Source organism: Schistocerca americana, chromosome X (assembly GCF_021461395.2).
Source record: "Schistocerca americana isolate TAMUIC-IGC-003095 chromosome X, iqSchAmer2.1, whole genome shotgun sequence".
Classification (NCBI taxonomy): Eukaryota; Metazoa; Arthropoda; class Insecta; order Orthoptera; family Acrididae; genus Schistocerca; species Schistocerca americana.
The window spans coordinates 773,661,926-773,685,318 of NC_060130.1; the positions used below are offsets into that span (position 1 = coordinate 773,661,926).

At 38.0% G+C, this 23,393-nt stretch overlaps 1 protein-coding gene across 1 annotated transcript in view; it reads left to right on the forward strand.

Annotated features, from left to right (window-relative positions):
- Positions 1-23,393, forward strand: part of LOC124556308 (bromodomain adjacent to zinc finger domain protein 2B-like) — a 379,839-nt gene that overhangs the window by 98,442 nt on the left and 258,004 nt on the right. Inside the window, exons 5-8 of the mRNA XM_047130281.1 lie at positions 21-41; positions 4,653-4,950; positions 7,814-8,441; positions 8,887-9,041. Coding sequence (XP_046986237.1) covers positions 21-41; positions 4,653-4,950; positions 7,814-8,441; positions 8,887-9,041 — 1,102 coding nt within the window. The remainder of the gene's footprint in view (positions 1-20; positions 42-4,652; positions 4,951-7,813; positions 8,442-8,886; positions 9,042-23,393) is intronic.

A 23,393-nucleotide genomic window follows, 5' to 3' on the forward strand; every position in this document is an offset into this window, starting at 1 on the left:
CAATTTTATATTTTGTTCAGTGCTGCTGGCCGAGAACAAAGGTAAGAAATTTGAATTTTTTGTCACTTTATCTATTACACATTACACAGTGGCTGTAACCATGTTAATGCAAGGTTACTTGACACTGCTACATTTCTGTTGCTGTAACTTTTTAACTACGGTAGTAGTTTTTATTCAAGCAAAACATTTTTGGGCACTTGATTTTCATTTACAATTGCCGCAGACCATACGTTTTTACTTCAGGACAGCAATATTGCCTTTTTATAAATAAACTGGTGCACTGTGTATCTTAATTTTACAATAAAGAGAAAAAAATCCAAGTTTTCCCAGTAAAAAATTGTTTATCTCTGCAATTACAAGTACAATCAAGTTCACATAGCGCGCACGTATCATCATAAAAACTTGTTCCTGCTCATCATTGTTGCAGAAATACACAGAGCTGATACAGTTGTGAATAATCAAAGCTGATTTAAAGGAATATTTAAAAAGAAGTGACAAATTGTGATTTTTTTCTGTTTGCATAGTGTCATAAAATTATTGAAAAATGTATTGATTCCTTGTCAGATTTCACAGAGTTTTTTCCGAATGAAACCTAAAACATTTATTTGTTGGATTGTGTTTTGTCTTTTGATTTTTGAGTGTGTATTTGTTAATGTAACGATGTGCTTTATCAGAAATAGGTTTCCATAGCACTAATGGCTTCATTGTCAGTGAAAACATACTTTTTGAGAATATGTGGAAGGTACTTTGGGATAAAACTAGTAAGTGTAGTTGACAATAATAAAGTTACTTGCAGTCATGACAATTGACAGCTGAAATTCGGTCTCTTGTTAGCACAACACTGCCCTACTCAACAAATAGATTTTTTCTAGGATTTATTTGATCATGGCTCTTCTTCAAGCACCCAGTTCTTGTTATATGACTTAGTTGGAACACTACAATAAAAAAGCCAGGTTTTGTTCACTATAAGAGTGCAGATAGGAGGTCTGTTCAAAACCTAACCAAGCTTGTGTGAATGTAGACTTTCTCACCTTATAATACTGATGAAAAGCTCTTTAAGTTCCAAGCCAGGGGACAGCATGATGTTCCATACTCATCATTTTCTGCTGAAGTTTCAAGGTGTTGTGTTTGTCCCAGTATTTACATTAATGATGAACTTCCTCCACCTTGCTGGGTCATTTGCGAACAGTCACCAGGAAAGAAGATGAGGATCCAGTGGGCAGTGGTGAGAGAGGCAGGGGGTCCAGATGCTATGCTTAAATCCAAATCCCTGCATGGACGTTCCAGATGTGTATTGCATGCTGGACAGTGCTGGGTACACACTCGTTGTATTGTCGCTGATATGGGATTATGTGCTGAACTAAGTTAGTAACATTCGTTCCCTTGACAAGATTCTCATGGATCCATATTTATATGGATTCTTTTATAATGATGTCACAGTTGCCAGTAGCTTGGCAGAGCAACTTGGTGTTCTCAAAATCAGGCATTTGATGTCTGTTTATGCTATGCTTTGCCACTACTGATTTCTCTCTGTGTCCCAATTTTGCACACCTGATGTGTTTGATGTGTTCCTCATGGTATTTTGAGATACTACACTGATATGTCTGATGTTGGCGGCTGCATTCACAACACAAGGGATGCTGTATATCCCAAGTACGTGAAGTTTCAGTAGGTCTTTTGCAGAGCCAGCATGGCTGAGAGTGGCCCCAAGTAAGGAATGACATGAGCCTTTTGTCTCCTTTTCCTCTTTCCAGTTTGTTGCACCTTGTCTTTCGTTTTCTTGGATGCCCTTCCAACTTGTATTCATTGTACCCATTTTTATGGAATGCTCCCTTTAGGTGTTGTAGCTCAGCTGGGAAGCTTTCTTTGTCACACATGGTCCACACTCTATGTACCAGAATGGTTAGCACTGCCCACTCCAGTGCTTGATCGTGGCAGATTGTTGCATGCAAGAACAGGCCTGTGTGGTTTTTCTTCATATACACTGCTTGGCCTAGTGTACCATCTGCTTTCTTCTGTATTAGTATATTTAAGAAAGGGAGACATCCATTCTTGTCTATTCCCATAGTAAAAGTAATGTTTTGAAGGGTGCTGTTAGGGTGGTCCAGAAAGTCATCCAGTAACTGCCTGCCATGTTCCCATACTGCCAATGTGTTGTTGACACATTGGAAGAAGCATTGATGCCATTTGAAATGCCATCATCTTGAAATGTTCCATATGGTGATTTTCTATCTCCGGGACCAGTTAGGGTCTCATGACTGCTCCATCTATTTGTTCAAAAAACTCCCTGTTGCAAATGAAGTAGGTGGTAGTCAGGACATGCTCAGCAAATTTGACTGATTGTCACTCAGAGTGTTGAGCGAGGAGTTTCAAGGAGTCTTGAAGTGGTACTTCCGTAAAATGTAACATCGAAACTCATTAAAAGATCATACCTCTGCAGTCACACATCATTAAGTACATTCACAATATCTGTTGAGTTATTTACGTGGTGACTGCAGTATCCCAAAAGTGATTTTAGAAGCATTGCTATATGTTGGACCAATCCATAACTGTGTGAGTTAATGATGCCAAGTATTCCCAAAATCTACAAGGAAGGGGTGCCTATGTAACTAATTTTTCTGGCATTGTGGCATGACTGGGCTGTATAATTGTATTGGCAGGAGCAGGTGGGATGATTATGATGGTGGTAACATGTAGGAGCAGAGATGACGGCTTGGGGGTGAGAAGGTGAGAGAAGGAGGGGGAATTGTAGAGGATAAGAATACGGTGGTATAAAAACTCGTTCAGCTTAATATAGGTATAGCTTCAAGTACCTATGCACATATGGTGAGTACGTTGTTTTCAGTCACAGTTTTGTGTTATGTTCTGGAATGCACTCTTGCACTCTGTTGGATAGTATTTCACAAAGATATGCACATTGTTAAAAGATTTTTTCTCATCATGGAGGAAATAAAGGGAAAACATGACTGAACTGCAAATTAGAGATCAGAGTCACTTTTCGTGTTTGCTTGTTAGGTGATACAGTTTTTTCCTGTCCCTTTATGAAGAGTTCATACATTACATCATTCTTTTGATGGGCATATTGATAGCTCCTTCCATATGGCTGTTATCATATAGAAAAATAGCTACATGTATCAGTAAGTGTGCGTATAATTACTAAAACTCTGTCTCCTGGCCCTGATGGATCAGTTGGCACCAACTGACCACTGTTTCATCCTCTGCAATGGCATCGTTGGATGCAGTATAGAGGAGAGTGGGATTACTGTGCCACTCTCCCGGCCATTGTTGACTTTTCTTGGCTTTGGAGCAATAACTTCTCACTCAAGTAGTTCCTCAGTTGGCATCAAGAGGCTGAGTGCACTTTGTTCCAGTCCTCCCACCATGAAAAAATTCCTGGAACTACCAGGAATGGAAACCGGGTTCTCCACATAGTAGCCAGACATGCTGACCACTGAGCTATGGCGGTGGTCACACACCTGCCAGGTGGACTTTTATCATACGGGGCTGCATGTCTATACACCTGTGTGTGTTACCCACAAGGTGATGTTGGGCAAGTTGTTCCTATATTCATCCTTAATCTCTTTTTTTTTTGTCCATGCAGTTCGATTGCAAAAGAATGACAAGGGATGTGCGACTAGTCCTTGTGTAGAGCATTTCATTGATTGGTTTAAATGGCTCTGAGCACTATGGGAATTAACATCGGAGGTCATAGAACTTAGAACTACTTAAACATAACTAACCTAAGGACACCACATAAAGCCATGTGAGGCAGGATTCGAACCTGTGACTGTAGTGATTGCGCAGTTCCAGACTGTAGCTCCTAGAACGGCTCGGCCACACCGGCTGGCATTTCATTGATTAAATAAATTATAATTGAAAGATGTATTAGTGATTTTCAAAACCAGATTAGCAACACTTTGCGATTTTGAACAGCAGCCCATGCTGCAATACACATTATTGAGCAATTACACTCATAGCATGGAGATGCAATCAAAATCTGTCTTGGCAGTAATACTTCTGTGTGCTGTTCCAATCCAAACAGCACTGTCCCTAATGCCGTTGAACTTGTGAGCTACAGCAAAGCCAGTGACTACTCATGACTGCTCAGAATTCCTCAGATGCTTCTGAATAATAATCCATAAATCCATATGTCTTTTGTTCAAAGTTTACCATGTTTTTTTATGTACTTTAACAAGAACTCATTTTAAGTCAAGCTTCCTTTCCCAGCTTGTACTTTATTATTACATTGTTTTGTATTTTCTTATTAAGAAGATTTGCTGGCTATACTAGATGTAGCATATAGAGCCTTGCACCCAAGACACCTAGTTGACAAACTTCCTTTCCTAAAGGAGTTTCTCAACATTCCATTGCCCCTTTTTTTCAAAAAAAAAAAAATAATAATAATAATAAAACTGTGTGCTGTGACCAGAAAGTATTCAGTGCTGTGCAATGACCATTAGAATTTGTTAAAAATGTATTCTGGTGTTATTTTAGTAAGATTTAGAAATTAGGTCATTATGTGTTTGTGGTAAGTTGTTCTATGTATCTATTGTGGTAATTATATATATTAAGCAGAGATAATTAATCTATTGGTGCTGTTACTTGTATAACAGTGTTGATTCCAACTATTATTGACAAAAATGCATTTACAGTGATCCAGCAAGCATTCTCGGTGGTGTAAGGCTACCCCCAGATACGGAAATTATAAAGTATACATCTTCAATTGTTGGGCCGAAAATTCCTGGCACAACAAACCGTGGCCGTAAGAAGACTATTTCGTTGGATCCACCATCTCTGAGTGTGATGCCAACACATCTTGGACCAGGTCTTATGATTGAGCGAGGTGGTGCAGGAAGTGGTAGCGGTGGTGGCAGCAGTGGTGGTGGTAGCGGAGGAGGTGGTTCCAGTGGAGGAAGCAGAAGGCAGCGTAATAGGACGGCAGTGAATACAGTGAGTACAGTTGCTTTCATTGTACTGCTTGTTTTGTAGCCTGATTGTGTTGTTACTTTAATATATTTCTGGAGTAATTTAATTTGGTTGCACACTGTTCAATGTTAAGAGAGAGAAAAAGAAAAAGAGTGATGGAGTAAAGTGATAATGTTATTAACTTGTTACATTCTTTTCTTGGAGAACAGTTGAATTATTGCTGTCTTTAGTTTCACTAAAACACACCAGATCTTCATTGGGGCTGCAAAGTTCTGTAAAGAATCTATAGATCATTCCTCTTACTCTAGAAATGTGTGTTAGAATTAGTGGTTTTCAAGGTGTGTACATTGTCAGCCATAGTGCTTATATTCATGCTATCTTAAGCTTGAAAAATGTCACACTACAGGCATGGAATCCAGACGAACTTAGCTCCTTTCTTATGCAGTTGCTTTAATGGATAAGCTGTCAGCAATGTTGAAGATGAACTCTGCATATTAATTAATTTTTCCCAGCAACTGTTGCAATACTTTCAGTGAAGAAGGCTGAGACCTTTTTAAGTGGCTTCAACATGATTCATCCTGGACTGCCCGAACTAAATCTAAAGCACAGAATATTGGGTTGATTAAAGTGGTGTTTTTGAAAATTATATTCAAGCATCATTGTGCAATAAAATGAAGAGTTACAAACATTATGCATGTTCTCTTGTCTATGATCCAGTTATGCCATGTCTTCTGTTAAGTTGCACAAAATCAAATTTTCCGAGAAGAGCTGAAAAATGGATGATTACTTACTATTGCAAATAGAAGGAGAGTGTACCCTACCAACCTGAAGAGGTGTTTAACACTAATAGTCTCTGAGATTTCTCACTCAGAAAATGTGGGTGGTTGGTTAGCTCAAAGGGGGGAGGGGGGGGGGGGGCTAGGGGGGAAGGGACCAAACTGCTCTGCTTGGTTGTCAGTCCCTAGCAAACGTGCAGCACAGGTTAGTTTCACGTGTGAAAAGCACTCTCTACTGTATATCTTTGTGAAGATAATATCACCTCCTCTGGACATTGTAAGGAATAGGAATCAATTACTGTCTTGGAATTGACTGTAGCATTTTTGAGCATGCAACGAAGCTGGGAGCAGACGTGCTATATGTGTTTGAAACATTGTGGCTGTACTTAAATGTGGAAACAAATAGTGCCTCAACTTCATGACATGGTTCTTCCAGTGCTTAGAAGAGGGAAGCATCAGACACCCAGTTTATATTGTCTTGTATCAAAAACCTGAAAGCTGAAAATGGATCAAGGCAAAAAATGTTATGAGTTGTGAGTGAAACCACTACCACCACAACCGAATCCTGAATGACTTTTCTATATGTTATGTCAGTTGCAAAATTCTTCATAGCAGATACTAGTTTACCACTGTAATTCAACAACTTGCTCTTTGACAGAGGTAACTTTGGCAACCATAGCTGCATAGAAATATCTTGATTTACAAGGAAACAAACAGACTCTTATCTCTCTGAAAGTTTATCATTTTTATGTAATTTTTGTATAATTAATAATTTACGTTGGGACTCAGTCCCCTTATTTGCTGTTGCCACTGATTCTGCAATTGAGGTCATGAAAATTATCATATTTGTCTGGATGTGGAGCAACTTTCTTGCTCTGCAAATGTTATCTGTTGCTGAATGACCTGTGGGCTGTGAGGCCAGACCATGGCTTGAGACTGATTGGTCAAGTTGATAGATATGTCCAACACTGTTACCTATTGTGCAAATTCTGCTGTAACAGCTGATATCTGTCTGTGCCAAGGACATAATTTGGTATGGCAATTTCAGTGGAGCCTATCTGACTTCTCTATCCGATGCCAATTGGATTACCACATATAGAGTCAAAGACTTGGCATAAGATTGCTGGCAAATAGGATTGAGAAATTCATACTGCCAGTAGTTACTCAACCCTGTCATATCTGCTGCCCAATCATGGCAGGACAATGCAGGAATTTTAACCTAGTGACAGCTACATGCACGTGTTTTTTTAAATAATTTATGATAATGCTGGAAGCTGAAGAAATGAATTAAAATTTGTGCCATGGTACAAAAATACATTTTTTTTATAATTAGCAGATAATAAATCACCTGTTCCAAAGAATGTTGTTGCTTTAGCAATTTTACTGCAAACTCCAAAAAGCAATGCAACCATTTACTCAGATAAAGTTCCCAATTATCTGGGTTTTCCTCAGACATTGGAAGAAATGAAGGCACCATTGGATGCATTGACCAAGTAGTCTACTGTAGAATTTGCAATATTTTTTCTTCATGAGCCTTCTGAATTTCCTTGTCTGTTCTGGTGTTCTTTTTCCTTTGTTTTAATGTGTACTTTTAACTGTTGTTGAAGCAGCTTAGGCAATTCTTCCGCCATAAAATGTATAAGCGTCCAATGTTCCTCATTGCCAATCTTATATTTGTTATATTGCGTTTCACTAACTGCACATGAACACAATGAAAGTGAAAACCCCTTTAATGGGTTACATTTTCCTAGTATAATAATATAACTGCTCCCCTGGTAATGAACTGTGGGCAGAAACAGAAGTCCAATGTAGTCTGAAAGCTAAGTCCGTAAACCATGTTCACATTGAAATTTCATTCTCATGTTCACGTTTTTAATAGCTGTAGGCAGCAAACACAAGCCAATGGTGGCCTCCAGATGTCGACGATGACTGACTTTATGAAGTTCCAGCGACTGACTCTAGCAGAGCACAGGGTCCTGTTACCTTTCCCTCCAGGATAGGGTGCCACATTAAGGGAATAAAAAATTATGTCCAATTAATGCCACTTAATCCAACATATTATATTTGTGTTGTTTAATTATTGTTATTAAAACAAAATTCTTTATTTTCAGGAACCTCTGGACTATCGTGAGCAAGTAATTCCATCTGCGTCTCTGGAGCGTGAACGTGAAAGGGAAAGAGACCGAGAACGTGAGCGGGAAAAGGAACGGGAACGGGAGAGGGAACGTGAACGTGAAAGGGAACGTGAACGTGAACGTGAAAGGGAGCGAGAAAGAGAGAGGGAGAGAGACAGGGAGAGGGAGAGGGAGAGGGAGAGAGAGAGGGAAAGAGATCGTGAACGTGAACGAGACAGGGACAGAGTTGAAGTCATAAAATTGCCTGCACACAGTAGTAATGGAGCAGTACCCCTCAATATCCCGTCCTTTGGTGTAGGCTCGTTTGGCATCTCAGGAAATGAAAATGATTTACCTCTTAATCTTTCTATGAAACCTCAAGCTTCCACTAGTAGAAGCAACAGTGCCACAGTTAATAGTGCCGTTAGTGGTGTGACTACAAACAGTATACACAATAACAGCAATAGTGTGATCAATAACAACATAACCAGCCTGTGTAATAGCAGCGGCAGTCTCAATCTGAGTAACTGCACACCAGTTGCTGCCCATTCCTCATCTCTATCATCACTGTCATCATTATCTGCATCTTTGGCAGCTGCAACACCTGTTCATTCAGAGAGAACATGTAAGTATACTTCACAATAGGTGAGTAACATAATTTTTCTGAATGGAGAGTTAAAGGCTCTCTTCTTTAAGATAGCTGATCTATTGTTATGTCACCGTGGATTACCTTAGCTTTACTGTCTCCATCAGTAGTTGATACAGTAACTAGGCCTGCAGCTCCATTTGAGTGGAAAGAAACTCAGTGATATATGATGTATCAGTACAACTAATGCACAAAACTGGAAATGATGATGTGGTATGTTTCAGTCGATGTTAAACGGGTTTTACACTGTTACAACTCAGTCAACACTGTACTAACAGTATATTAATTTGAAGTCAGCAAATTAGTCAGTAAGTTTCATTATTAAGAGTCAGTTTTTTCATTATTTGTGTTCCATCATCAAACTGTTTTATTAGGAGCCTAAGTTTTAAGCAACACCAGAAACATAAAGCCAGTAATGTTACAGCACGGAGAAAACCAGGCCCAAAACCAAGGAGGGTTGTGCAGAGTCCAGCACCTGCAGTTCCAACATCTCCAAGTCCTTCACTCAAACAGCTTTTTGCAGCAGCTGATTCACCAAGGCCAAGCAGTGGAGGTGAAGAGAATGATGTATGTATAAAGGTGAGAACCAAATTACTTATGCTTGTTCAGGTAAACATAATTTTACTATCTGCAGTTTGCAGCATGGATAGCACATCTGACAAGTTACAGACATTAAAATATACTTTTTCCAATGGAAATATGAAGTGGGGATTGAAAACTGTTTGTAATGTGGTAAATAAAGCTATCTGAAAGCACGTATTCAGTAAACACATGCCTTCACATTCTTCAAGCTAAACTAACTACTTTTACTTGAATCATATCAGCTGTGCTATGTTGTACCATCTTCTTGCACTCCCTGTTAATGTGCAGTACTGAGTTCTCCTTACAGGAACCTAATATCTTTGTTGCTTGAGAAGTGCACACCTGTGAATAATGATACCAGTTCCCTATTATTTGTACATCTCAGCAAAACAAGAGGACGTGCACAATCCTTTACAATAATCAGGACAACTCACTTTTAAGTGGCATATTTGTTATGAAAGTGGTGCTGAAACAGATCAGAATCCTTCATGTTACTTAAGTATACACCAATCCCGGTAGTGTTCAACTTTTTGTGTGGAATACAACGTTACTTCATTTCTTTTGTATTGCTTGTGTCACTGTATCCTCTTACAATTTCTCAATTTCTCCCACAGTGAAACTGTTATTATTTGTTGTCACATAATCCTTGACCATTTCAGTGCTGTAGTAATGGCAGTTGTTTGGTGAAACCCTAAGAACTGTGTGACCATGTTCTTTTGCCACCTCACACAATGACATATTGTTGAATAATAAGCAAGTGGTGTGGGGCATTATCCAGTAGTGTGACAGATGGCTGGTTTAAGTTTTCCAGTAGTTGCCCCTTGAATCACTTCAGAAAACTCTTGTGATTGATCTCCTCATTGTAATCACTTGTTTTCCTTTATTTGTAAACCAGGAGACAGTCTGGTACAAAACGAGCGGAAAGTCCAGTATGCAAGACAATTACTCTTTCCCACGGGGATAGTGGTACTTCCACTTCCACTGTCATCTGCTCAGTTTCTTCTGACGGAATGGCTGGCATTTATCATTGGTTTACACAATCACAGTGTCTCCAAATTTTGCCTAACAATGTGTCTTAAAATTCAACAATACCACATAATGATATTTCCATTATAATTTTGTCTACATTAATTGTTTGATACTTGAAACCAAGGGCTCTGGAAACTGATAAGAAAGAAGTGTTGCTGCTACTAAATAATTCAGGCTTATGAAGAGTTTTTATGATTGCCATATATATATATATATATATATATATATATATATATAAATAAAAAAAACAAAGATGATGTGACTTACCAAATGAAAGTGCTGGCAGGTCGACAGACACACAAACATACACACAAAATTCAAGCTTTTGCAACAAACTGTTGCCTCATCAGGAAAGATTCATTTGGTAAGTCACATCATCTTTGTTTTTAGATATATTTTCCCACGTGGAATGTTTCCCTCTATTATAACTATATATATATATATATATATATATATATATATATATATATCATAGAGGGAAACATTCCACGTGGGAAAAATATATCTAAAAACAAAGATGATGTGACTTACCATACGAAAGTGCTGGCAGGTCGATAGAAACACAAACAGACACATACATACACACAAAATTCAAGCTTTCGCAACAAACCGTTGCCTCATCAGGAAAGAGGGAAGGAGAGGGAAAGATGAAAGGAAGTGGGTTTTAAGGGAGAGGGTAAGGAGTCATTCCAATCCCGGGAGCGGAAAGACTTACCTTAGGGGGAAAAAAGGACGGGTATACACTCGCACACACACACACACATATCCATCCACACATATACAGACACAAGCAGACATATTTAAAGACCAAACTTAATGGGGTAATTGTGGGGGTGTTGTGAGGGTGACATGGTATTAGAAGGTGGAAAGTGTAACATGAGGCTGAAATGAAAATGAAAGTAAAAATATATGGGGAGGGTAAAGGTGGACTGGAAAGTAACTGGAGATCTGGTGTGAAAAAAGGCGAAATGGTGTTGGTTACAGCTGGGCTATGTTGGACTTGGGTTGGTAGACAACGATGTGCACAAAGATTAGGTGGTTGTGTTGCCGCCAAAACACGTTACAGGACTCTTTGTCTTTAAATATGTCTGCCTGTGTCTGTATATGTGTGGATGGATATGTGTGTGTGCGAGTGTATACCCGTCCTTTTTTCCCCCTAAGGTAAGTCTTTCCGCTCCCGGGATTGGAATGACTCCTTACCCTCTCCCTTAAAACCCACTTCCTTTCGTCTTTCCCTCTCCTTCCCTCTTTCCTGATGAGGCAACAGTTTGTTGCGAAAGCTTGAATTTTGTGTGTATATATGTGTCTGTCTGTGTTTCTATCGACCTGCCAGTGCTTTCATGTAGTAAATCACATCTCATATATATGGCAATGAACAGCATCTTGTTAAAATTTGTTCATGTTTGTTACTTGTTGCTTTGTTTTTTGCTGCACTCTGCTCAGTATTTTTACCTTCAAAGTTTCACAACAGTGTTTTTGCGAATCTTCAAAGCATCTGCAGTTCTTTTGACGACTTTCATTAGCAGCAGTAGAGTCATACCACTGTCTCTCTCCTTCTTGAGCTATTCCCACTCTGCGCACATGAGCTCACATATTTGACCATGTAAAACAGGAGCAGATTGCTGAAATTCTTGTTTAGCAACCGTACTCTTCTGTACACTTTGTCTGCGAGCTTCAGATATTATTTTGGACAAAATAAACATTCCACACAGAGAAATGAAGCATACAATGAAAGTGAACCACAATTGTTAGGTTACCAGCCACAGATGTCACCTACAACTGTGTGCTGATCTGACATCACTGAACAGAACAGAAGGTATGAATAAACACATTATATGATCAGTTGTTGCAATAGTAGCAGCCATTTCATACATATCAAAGATAGTGTCCTACAATTCAATCCTCTAACTATTGATGTAACTTAGAGCATATTATAACATAACTGGAAAAATAAAACACTCTACCCATCAAGTGCTGGTGGCAGCAGGAGAAGATGCATATAAAAGACAAGGAAGTTCACAAGCTTTTGGAGTAAAGGGTTGTAGGGGTAGGAAGAGGGATTGTTATGCTGAACTGCGCAGCTTTACTGTCTATTAATACAGTGTAAAATGCAAGGAGATGAAATGCTACCAAGATATTGTCTACAAGCATGAGTTCAAAAAACAATCTGAACATTGTCAGGCAGTTTTAGATAATGTGGAAGACGCTGCTGATATATTTCTCTCTTAAATTTAAAGTTGTGTTCAGTAAACTAATGAAAAATTGCTATTTAGTATCCATTGTGCTAATAGAAATGAATGACAAGTTATTGTGATAACATTATGAAAGAAGTGTTTTTTAATAAAACAAAGTATCCCAAATCATAACAAATTAGCAGGATAATATGCACTTTTGGCATTGAAATGGTCTGTGTCTATGTTCAGTCTGTAGTCAAACCGAAGTAGCATTACAGGACTACCACAAAAGCATGCAACTGTAGCAGTAGGGATTGATACATAACAAAATCCAGTTAACAAAGAATTCAGTGCCACAATTAAGTCAATACAATTGACAGAAGCAGAAAAAACAGGCACTAACAAGTATGCAATTCAGCAAGTTTTCCACCTTTAGATCTACAGGCGACAGAATGAAGGAATGGGAGAGATGTCTTAGGATTTCTGTATTGACTGTCAATCTGCCTGTTAGTGGCTCTTGTCACCAGTGATATTAGAAGCAAAAACTAACACACTCTTCTGTTTGAAGGGTGAACTCTTTATTGATAAGCTACTATACAGCTCTGTCAAACAGTACTCCCTTGTTGTTCCAGTGATGGCCATGATTGGGAATTTACAACATAAATGGCAAAGTTAGCTGCATTTCTGTTGGAACAAGCTTCCTGGAATCAAAAACATAAATTTTTTTACCTCAAAGTGAGAATAATTCAACATCTTCAATCTAAATGACAAGAAAATATGAAGCAAATTTAACGGGATAATTCTGAACCAAACCAGGAAGTAAATCAATGGTCACATAGTTGCCAAATGTATTCTACGATGTTGTCAAGTCTCCATCAGAGTAGCGACAGGTAGACTATGTTTGCTCAGCCTATGTGAATCTGGAGCTTGCTGGCACCAGGGAAGCTCACCCTACAAAGACATAGAGCCACTGGCTGCCAATGCATTGAATGGAAGCAGGAGCACTTACTGCAACTCAAACATCATAAATAAAGAGCGGGGAATATTATTTTGGTGGTTTTCCTCTCCTGTAGCTATCATAGCTATTTTTTCTGCCTTAAGCAAACTGCAAAGTAAAAAACTGATTCACTGGAAGTGATTTGCTTTCTTAACCCCACCAGATGCTATTAACATTTTGAGTAAATAACTTTCATTTTAATATTATACACGTGAAAACAGTTTTCCTTACGAATACTTGCATTGGCCTCACCTCAAATACATAACAACACAAAATAAGATCAAATGGCACTCCTTGTGGATGTTCACATTTTGTTATCAGATTTAATCCGGTGTGAATAACATATAGTTTCAAATCACGTCCAAGGAATCTTTTGCAGTGACAGAAAAATAGAACTGGAAAACTGCAAAGATAATTAAACAAGTGTATCATTGCAGTGCAAGTTTGATTTGAGATTCTGATTATGTGGAAGGAGAAACAGTTGTGATGAGAAGTGAAATGAGGAACAAAAGGTGTCATCAGTAATGTGTCAAATATATCATTCTTAAACAAAACTGTCATTAATTCTATAAAACTAAAGAGACAAGACATATCGTCCACTCATAATCACAATATAACTACTGGTGATGCTTTGTCAATAAAGCGAAAAGTGCCTGATGAATGAGCTTCTCAATTTTCAGATAGGTTGAGACAGAGAGGAACTAAAGTAAGAGGAATAGGTGATCCTAGGTGAGTGTGGGACAGAATTGCTATAGAATATTTCACAGTTCGTGTATTTTGCTCATAGTTTATTACTCGGTTGTTACACACTAATTATCCCTCTAGTCTATCACAACATTCTTAAGTGAATTATACTGGTGTATTTGTTAAAGCAGGCTGCTGTTTTAAATATTACAGTACTTGTGACTGGATCTGATGCAGTATACAATGCTAATAGTAATTTCATTTCATCTTGGAGTCTACTGGAAAGGCTTAATAATGCTGCCAAGACAGTCACTGTGCACATCAGCATGTCTCCTGAGACAACTGCTCATTGTCTCTTGTTTAACTAAAACGTTCTGAGTCACATAAAGAAGGTAAAACCAGTAGGACAAATTTCCATGGAGACTGGACATCTCACTCATCACATCATTGTGGAATAACTTGAAAAAGTTAAGCATTGGTAGAACAACAAATATAGATGAAATGAAACATTTCAGGATGAAACCTAAAACATTTCTTCCACAAGTATTTCCATTTTGAAATTGCTCTTACACAGCTAATAAATCCCAAATGCCTGTAACTGAAGATTTCTTTGAGTTGTTTTAAACACTTTGGTAACTACACCTTGGGTTCACTGTCGTTTAATATCATGCATACAGTCCTGAAATGGCCCCATCCAATTTCATCTGTTTCCAAAACTTAAAAAAATGAAGTGGTGTAAGCAGAGGTCAGGTTGTGGCTCCACCAACAAAGTCAAACATTCTGCAGTGTTGGTATCAACAAACGGGGCTCTTGTTGGGAGAAATGTGTTCATTGCCAGGGTGACTATGGGAGAAGTGAATATGTAGACATGAAGAATAAAGTTGTAGAATATTAGTAAAGTTTCTTTTATTTAAAAAAAACTTTGAGAATGTTCACATAAAAAGTCTGGAAGCATTGTTTTTCAGCCCATCCTTGTGCCTCATAATAGTCCTCAGGGATTCAGGGTGTGGTGATTAATTTCAGTAGTATGTTATTTTTTTAAGATGGATATTTGGCGCCCATAGGGGTTGACTGAACTGCTTTTCTGGTGTGGAATACTGCAAGAACCCTATGTTCCAGACGTGAGTGTGGATTTATGTCATCAGTTTCCTGAAACTAGTGCATTGGTACATATTGCAGAGTTTTCCCATAAGTTTAATAGATACAACAGGTACACATAACAGAGATTTTAGTCACCAATAATATATTCCCCTTTACTATTTATAACAGTCTGCCAACATTGGGGTAACTTTTCGATTCCATGACTGTAGAAATCAAATGGCTTTGACGTGAAGAACTCATCAAGCCATGTTTGGAGCTCATTTTCATCTGGAAAAGAAGTTCCTTGAAGGTTGTTCAATAGAGAGCAGAAAAGGTGAAAATCTGAGGGTGCAAGATCAGGTGAATAAGGTGAGTGCAGAATGACTTCCCAACCCAGCTCGTGTGTAGTGTTCTTTGTCAGACTAGCAGAGTGCAGGTGGGTGTCATTGTGGCGTAGCGTCACTACACCCAGTTTTCCTATTCATTCTTCTTGGATTGCACATGAAAGACATCTGAATTGTTCATAATAAATGTTAGCAGTAATGGTTACACCTCAGGGAAGCAATTCGTAATATAACACCCTGTCACTGTTGCACGAGATGCATAGCATTATATTTTGTAGATGCGCACAGGTCTTTGTACGAGGAGCTGCTGCTTTGTTGGAGCTGAAACATTCCTTTGTTTTCCTTATGTTAGCATAAAGCCAACCTTTCTCGGCACCAGTAATGATACAGGATAGGAATGGTCAGTGTTGTTCATGAGCCAATTGATAGCGAGCAACCAGAGATACACATATGGCATGCCACTGGTGCAGTACCCATGCACCTGATTTTTGAACCTTCCCCATTGCATACAAATGTTGCACAATGGTGGAATGATCACAGTCATAACATTTGACAGCTCTTGAGTGCACTGGTATGGGTCATTGTGGATTAATACGTTTAAATGATCTTTATCAAACACCCAAGATCTTCCTGAACATGGAGAGTTATTAATGTCAATACAGTCCTCCTTAAAACAAGAAAGCCATTTTCTTGCCATGCTCTGTGGGATGGCATAATCCCCATACATGGCACAAATGTTTCTGACTGTCTCTGCTACTGAATTAAAGCAGAAGAATATGTGGGAATAATCAGATTTCTCATCTATGCACTCCATTTTCTAGCATCTACAGCTCCACTCAGTATCTACAAATGAGAAAATGGCAATATGTAAACTCAAGTAGCAACAGTGAACTACAAATAAAAAAATGACAGTTGATAACATAACCTATAGCAACTGGAACACCAAAATGCAAAACAAAAATGCTATGGACTTATGCACCAACCTATTATATCATATAAGGTGGAGCTGCAATACATTGCTCTTTGGCACAACCAACACTTCGCGTGGTGAAACAAGTGTGAAAATAAATGGACACTTGTTTCATCATATGAGCCAACACTCAAGGTTCCCTGGAAAATTTTCATGCTGTTATGTCAGTTTGTACACATGGTTTTGTACCAAGGGAGCTGGCAGCGTAATGGCTAACAGCAAGTTTTTGGATTTTTGTGATCCGTGTTCAAATTTAATCTAATGTTGTCATTTTCTTCCTTTTGTTGCCATGGATGTTTGTGACATTAGTGGAATTGGTATTTTGGTGACATTCAGAAACACAATGAAATTATTTAAAATATAAATAAGCATTTCAAATATTATTAAAATTAGATTTTATTATCACATATCTTATATAATCTTGTGTAACTAACAGTTATTGAAAATGAAAAACATATAAATTCTAACTTTGATTTTTACTTTCATAATTCAAGGGAACCAGTGTATTCCAGAGGGTGATATCTATCATAAAAACATTCAAAGCATAGAAAACGGAAGCACCACCAGTAACATGCAAAGTCAATTTATACCACAGCCACATTTTTTAATGTGAATATCTTCAAGAAAAGTAACTCTGTTTGCATTCTAAATACCTCATGATCTGGCAATAATGTCATGGCACATCAAGCATATCAAAGCATTTTCTCGAAAGCTGAAGCCTGTAATTGATTACATATACAGGCGTATATTTTATTAATTTCATTACTTCTCTTTGTGATTTCCATTTGCTGTGTGATGAGAATAGGGCAGTTTTGAAATGGGTGAATGTAATTCTTCACCTGTCAGTCAAAGCATACATCATAGGACTGACAGAATGGCAAAGGAGTTTGGCAGAATTACTGTTAATGAACATGTTGATATTCCAATTTCAGTGACAACCAGGCCATTATATAAGGAGGTGTAAGCTTTGCCCATGCAATGAGCTGTTCATGCATGGAAGCACCCACATGATTTCACACTTATTATGCACTTCCTGCTCATCTTAATCAACTTGATACTTACAAATAACTACTTTTCGTTTGAGGGACAGACTTCAAACCGATCAGGGATGTGACCATGTGAACTGGAATGGTTCCTTCCTATGCCAACCTATTCATGAGTTGCTTGGAGGGGTCTTTCCATGGGATCCTTAAACCTTCAACCCCTGGTGTGGTTTAGATGTATTTATGACATCCTTGCCATATTCTGAATTCCATGCCACTTTCCTTGATGTTGATCTCATTCTGATTGTGGGTTAGTTACACACTTCAGTTCACATTCAATCTACTAACAAACAACAGCACTTACATATTGACAGTTACCATCCTTTCCATGTCAAATGTTCCCTCCCACACAGTCTTGGCATTCAAGGCAAACATATTTGTTCACATTCAAACTCTTCACAGCAATACGCCACCATTTTGACCTGAGTGTTCACTGGGAGTAATTACCTCACCACTCTAGTTCAAAAGCAGATATCTCGAGCCTTAACGTCCAGTCCTGATACTGCTGGTCTCTCCAAAAACACCTTAGGAGTAGATCTCTTGTCACTTAGTACTATCCCGGTCTTGAATGAATTAATCAGCTACTTTGACAAGGCCATTACTCCCTAAAATCATGCCCTGAAATGAGGTCCATTCTGTCTGACAGTTTGCCCACCACACATAGATTAACTTTTCATCTCTCACCCCCCCCCCCCCCCCCCCCCCCTCCCCCTGTCCCCTCACCACACACAGACAGAAACTCAACAATATCCTAATCAGACCCTATCGCGTCTAAAAGACTCTGACTGAAAAGTGGGGAGCCAACTGCCTCTTTCTACCTTCCTCAGCAACATTAAAAATTTTCCCAAAAATTTTGGCATGCAAACATATTCACACTTTCTTATGCTGAGGGAGAAGAAGACAGTGAAAATGTGAAAGAGAAAGAAAAGTAATAAATAGTGAAAGATGGTAGACAGTGGTTGTGGTATGGGAAGAGTGAAGGAGACAATGGCAGCAGGAGGGAAAGAGAGGGACACAGTGGCAGTGGAACATAGTTGATAGTAATGGAATAGTATTAGGAGAAGAGGAATAAAGAGAAGGAGAAATTGGAAGTGGGTGGTAGCCAGTGACAATGAGAAACAGAGTCTGTGACAATGACAGTGAGGAAGGTAGATAGTGACAGTGAGAAGAGACAGCAGCATTGGGAATGAATGAATGAGATAGTAGCACTAAAAGAGAGCAAGAGGTAGATGGTTAGAGTGAGAGGAGACAGTAGTAGTAGTAGGGCAGAATGAAGAAGACTTTGGCTGAGAGACAGGAAACAGCAATAGTTAGAGAGACACAAAGAGATAATGACAATGAGTTGGGCTGAATGACTGAGTGAGAATGGGCAAATGGGAGTAGATGAGTATGAGTGACTTACAGCAATGGTGTAGTGGATGTGAGTAAGTTGCAGTTATGGGTACTTGTGGGAGTGAGAGGTGAGTTGCAGATTAAAAAGAGTGTGAATATGTTTACATTCCAAATTTTTTGGGAAAATTTTTAAAGCTGCTGAGGAAGGTAGAATCAGGCAGCCAGTACCCCACTTTTCAGTCGGAGTGTTTTAAACAGGAGCATAGGTGCCACTTTTGTGCTCTGATAGGAGCATTTTTCCCCTGGTATAAATCACTTATAAACTCCCGTGGGAATTATTCTATTTTTTTTTTTTAATACTATCAGCATATGTTTAAAATGTTAAAAATTTTGCATCCATTCCTTCAAGATCAAATAAAGTCCATAACTTTTTAGGTAGAAGGCTGTGGATTGCAGTTTTATGAAGGCAAAATTATGTTTTTTTTCTATTGGTAGCATTGTGGAAAGCAATATAGCAGCTTTTATGATATAAACTCGTATTGTATGTAGAAGTTCTAAGAATACTGTCTCTATAGGGATGATTGTGGATACTGGAAAGGTAACTGACTTTCTGATTCTGTCAAAACATTGTTATAAATGTAAATGAGTGAACCACATCCAACTTCTCTGTGATAGGAATTATGAACAAACAGGTGGTGGAATTGAGAGTTCTGCGGCTATTATAGTTTTCAATCAATCTTTGAATGAAACAGAGTTTTGTTGTTATAAGTTTTCAGGTGATGGGGTCTGAAAAGCATAAAACAGTGTAGTAGCAGCTCGGTGTTATGGTGATAAGAGTATTGCAAAACTGAAATGAATGGATCATGTCCAGAAGAGGATGGGCACCAGGCTGAGGAAGTTGAAACTAAGTTTGAGAAAAAAGAAACTTTCTGATAGTAAATCCATAAGGGATAGCCTGGCATACAAAATTATTGAGCAATTACAGTACCATAGGATGGCCGTGAGGAATAACACTGATCATCTGTTCAGAATGAGGCAGCGTATGTGATACCTTCTCCCACAAACTGTCAGCAGATGACAGATCAATAAATCAACTTCGCCCTTTCACAGCAGATTCGTTGTACAAGTTTTGCATGGAGCATGAGGAAATAAAAATTGTTTAAATGTCTCTGTGTTTGTTGTAATTAATCTAATCTGATCCTCATGATCCCTATGGGAATGATACATAGGGGGTTTTAGTATATTCTTAGAGTCATCATTTAAAGCCAGTTCTTGAAACTTTGGTAGCAGACTTTCTCAGGATGGTTTCCTTCTCTCTTTAAGAGTCTGCCAGTTCAGTTCTTTCTGTATCTCAGTGACTCTCTCCCATGGGCCAGACAAACTTGTGACCATTCATGCAGCTTTTCTCTTCATGTGTTCACTATCCCCCACTAATCCTATTTCATACAGGTCACACACACCTGAGCAATATTCTAGGATGGGTCACACAAGTGATTTGTAGCCAATCTCATTTGTAGACTGATTGCATTTCCTTTGTATTCCACCAATAAACTGAAGTGTGCTATTTGCTTTACTCATGACTGGACCTACAGATCGTTCCAATTCATGTTCCTAATAAGTGTTACATCCAAGTATTTGTACACATATTCCAACTGTTACTCACTAATATTATATTCGTAGGATTCTATGTTGTTTTTTGTTTTGTTTTGTGAAGTGCACAGTTTTTATATTTCTGAACATTTAAAGCAAGCTGCCAATCATTGTATCACTTTGATATCTTATCAGGATCTGACAAAATATTTGTACAACTTTGTTCAGTCTATACTTCATTGTAGATAACTGCATCATATGCGAGAAGTCTGAGGTTACTATTAATATGGTCCACAAGATCATTAATATACAACATTAACAGTAAGGGACCCATAACAATTCCATGAGGTACACCTGAAGTTACTTTTACATCTGTTGATGACTCTCCATCCAAGATAACATGCTACTCCCTCCCTAGCAAGACGTTGTCAATGCAGTGAAATATCTCATCTGCTACCCTATATGCACGTACATTTGATAATAAGAGTAGGTGTGATACTGAGTCAGATGCTTTGTGGAAATTGAGAAATACTGAATCTACCTTTCTGACTTGATTCATGGCTTCCAGTATGTGATGTGAGAAAAGTGTGAGTTGAATTTTACACGATCTGTGTTTTGAATATCAATGCTGGTTGACATGGAGGAGGTTGTTCTGTTCGAGATACGTCATCATGTTTGAGCTCAGAATGTGTTATAAGATTCTACAAGAACTGGATGTCAAGGTAATGGACGGTAGTTTTTTTGGCCACTTCTGCCACCCTTCTTGTAGACAGCTGTGCTTTCTTCCAACTACTGAGCACAGTTTTTAGTCCAAGGGATCCTTGATAGTTATAGTTAACAGAGAGGCTAACTGATCCACGAACTAGGTATAGAATCTGGTTCCATTGGACCCTGGGGCTTCATTCAGTTTTAACAATTTCACCTGTCTCTCAATGCTGTTGACACAAACATCTACTGCAGTCATTTTTTTAGTGGTGCAAGACTTAAGTTGAGGCAGTACTCATGGGTTTTCCTTTATAAAGGAATATTTGAAAATAGAGCCATTTCTGCTTGTACTTTGCTATTCTCAGTTTCAGTTCCAGTCTTGTTCATGAATTAATGGACACTAACTTCACAATATTCTGCTGTGGTAGTCATTGAAGGCTTCATGCATTGGTCTCTTGACTGCCAAATGCATTCCATTCAGCATCTCTGTACTTATAGTGCCATGATTTGTTTTATACCTATTATGCAGTAGTCTCTGTTCTTTAGAGGTTTCTTTACAGTGACAGTATACCAAGGAGGGTCTCTTCCATTATGAAGTCTCATACTGAGTACATACCTATCAAGTGCATGGTCATCTATTCCTTTAAACTTGAGCCATATTCCTCTACATGTTACTGTTCTGAGCTAAAAGTTCCAAGTTCCTCATTAAGTTATGGCACTATTGTTTCTCTGTCTATGGTGCAGGGTGCCTCTGAGTGAGTAAAATTTTCCGGAGAAAGTCCAAAAAGTATATAACATTTTAACCATATAGTTAAAAAATTGGTGGCTGAAATGCAATGATTTTAGTTCAGTAATCTAAGAACAGGATGTGTAATGTGTGATACTTTCATGTCCATAGCTACAATAGTTAATGAAATACAGGGAAGCCAAGTAACCAAATTTAACACTGTCGATAAATGGTGTTCCCACTCCCCTTAATTTCAAAACCAACTACAATTACTTAGCATATGATTGTTGCCTCCTTCATATTTCAGTATTTGTGTTTGTAAAAAAATGGTTGTTTATTTTTGTCTTAGAGTTAACTGATATGCCTAAAGGCAGTATTTTAAGGAATAATTTATTATAAAATGTGTTTGTTTATTGTTCTGTGCTGTCTTCTCATGTATTCAGTTTAAATTACATAAATCATTGCTGAGAATATTACGTCTAATACATGATTAAAGACTGTTTAAACTATTTTAATAACCAAATGTGTAAACCAAAACATTTACATACATACTCTGCAATTAAAGTTGTCTTGATGATGATGAAAAGAATTTCTTTAAGTATACAGGCAATTTGGCAAAGTGACATGTAATTCAAGCACTTGCACCAGGTCACAGAGCCACACAGGATTATTATACTTATTATTTATTCTTTAGTCAGTTCAGTGGTAAGCTCCTCATTTTATTTCCTGAAGTGCCTGTTTTGGTCACATGAGACAGTTTTGATTATTTAATTGCAGTACTAATATATTTCAACAGAATTATTAAAATGTTTGTATGATTTTTGCTCCATACATATCAGCTACTCACAACAGATGTGTAGGCTGCCACTAAGGGAATTACATGATTTCAGTGATGTACAGTAGGCAGTGAACCTGCCATCCAGTGTTCAAAATATTTTCATAAGAACAAAAAACAACAGACAGTTGTTTTAAAGGTGGAAGAGGTCATAATCAACAGATAAATTCTTTTTGGTAAATGCTATTGGAAAGATTTGAAATTGACTTGATAACAATCCCGCAGCCACAAATGTCAATTTTGTGTGAGGACCATGAAGATAAGATAAGAGAAATTAGGGCTTGTAAGAAGGCATATTAGACAGTTGTTTTTCCTTTGCTTTATTTGTGACTGGAATGTGAAAAGAAGTGAATAGTAGTGGTACAGGTACCTCCTGTCATACACTATATTGTTGGTTGCAGAGTATGCATGTAGATTTAGAAGTGAAGTGAAGCCAAATGTCCTAAGCAAAGGAACCCTGAAAATAAATCCTGCTGATATAGCACAGTAAAGTGGCAGCCCTGTTCTAATGATGATGATGATGATGATGATGATGAGTAGCAGCATTCTAAAAACTTTCTCAGTAATATGTTGTACAATATTTTAATGTAAGATATATTATTAAGGCTTGTGGCATCTCACCATAAAGGTTTAGTTGAAATAATAATAATAATAATAATAGTAGTAGTAATAGTAGTAGTAGTAGTAGTAGTAGTAGTAGTAGTGGTAGTAGTAATAATAAGCCAGCAAATAAATCTATAATTGAACTGAACTGACTATAAATAATTATGTAAATAAAAATGAATGTTTAATACACCAGATTTTTAATTGACTAAGAAATATAAAATAATTTTTCCTAG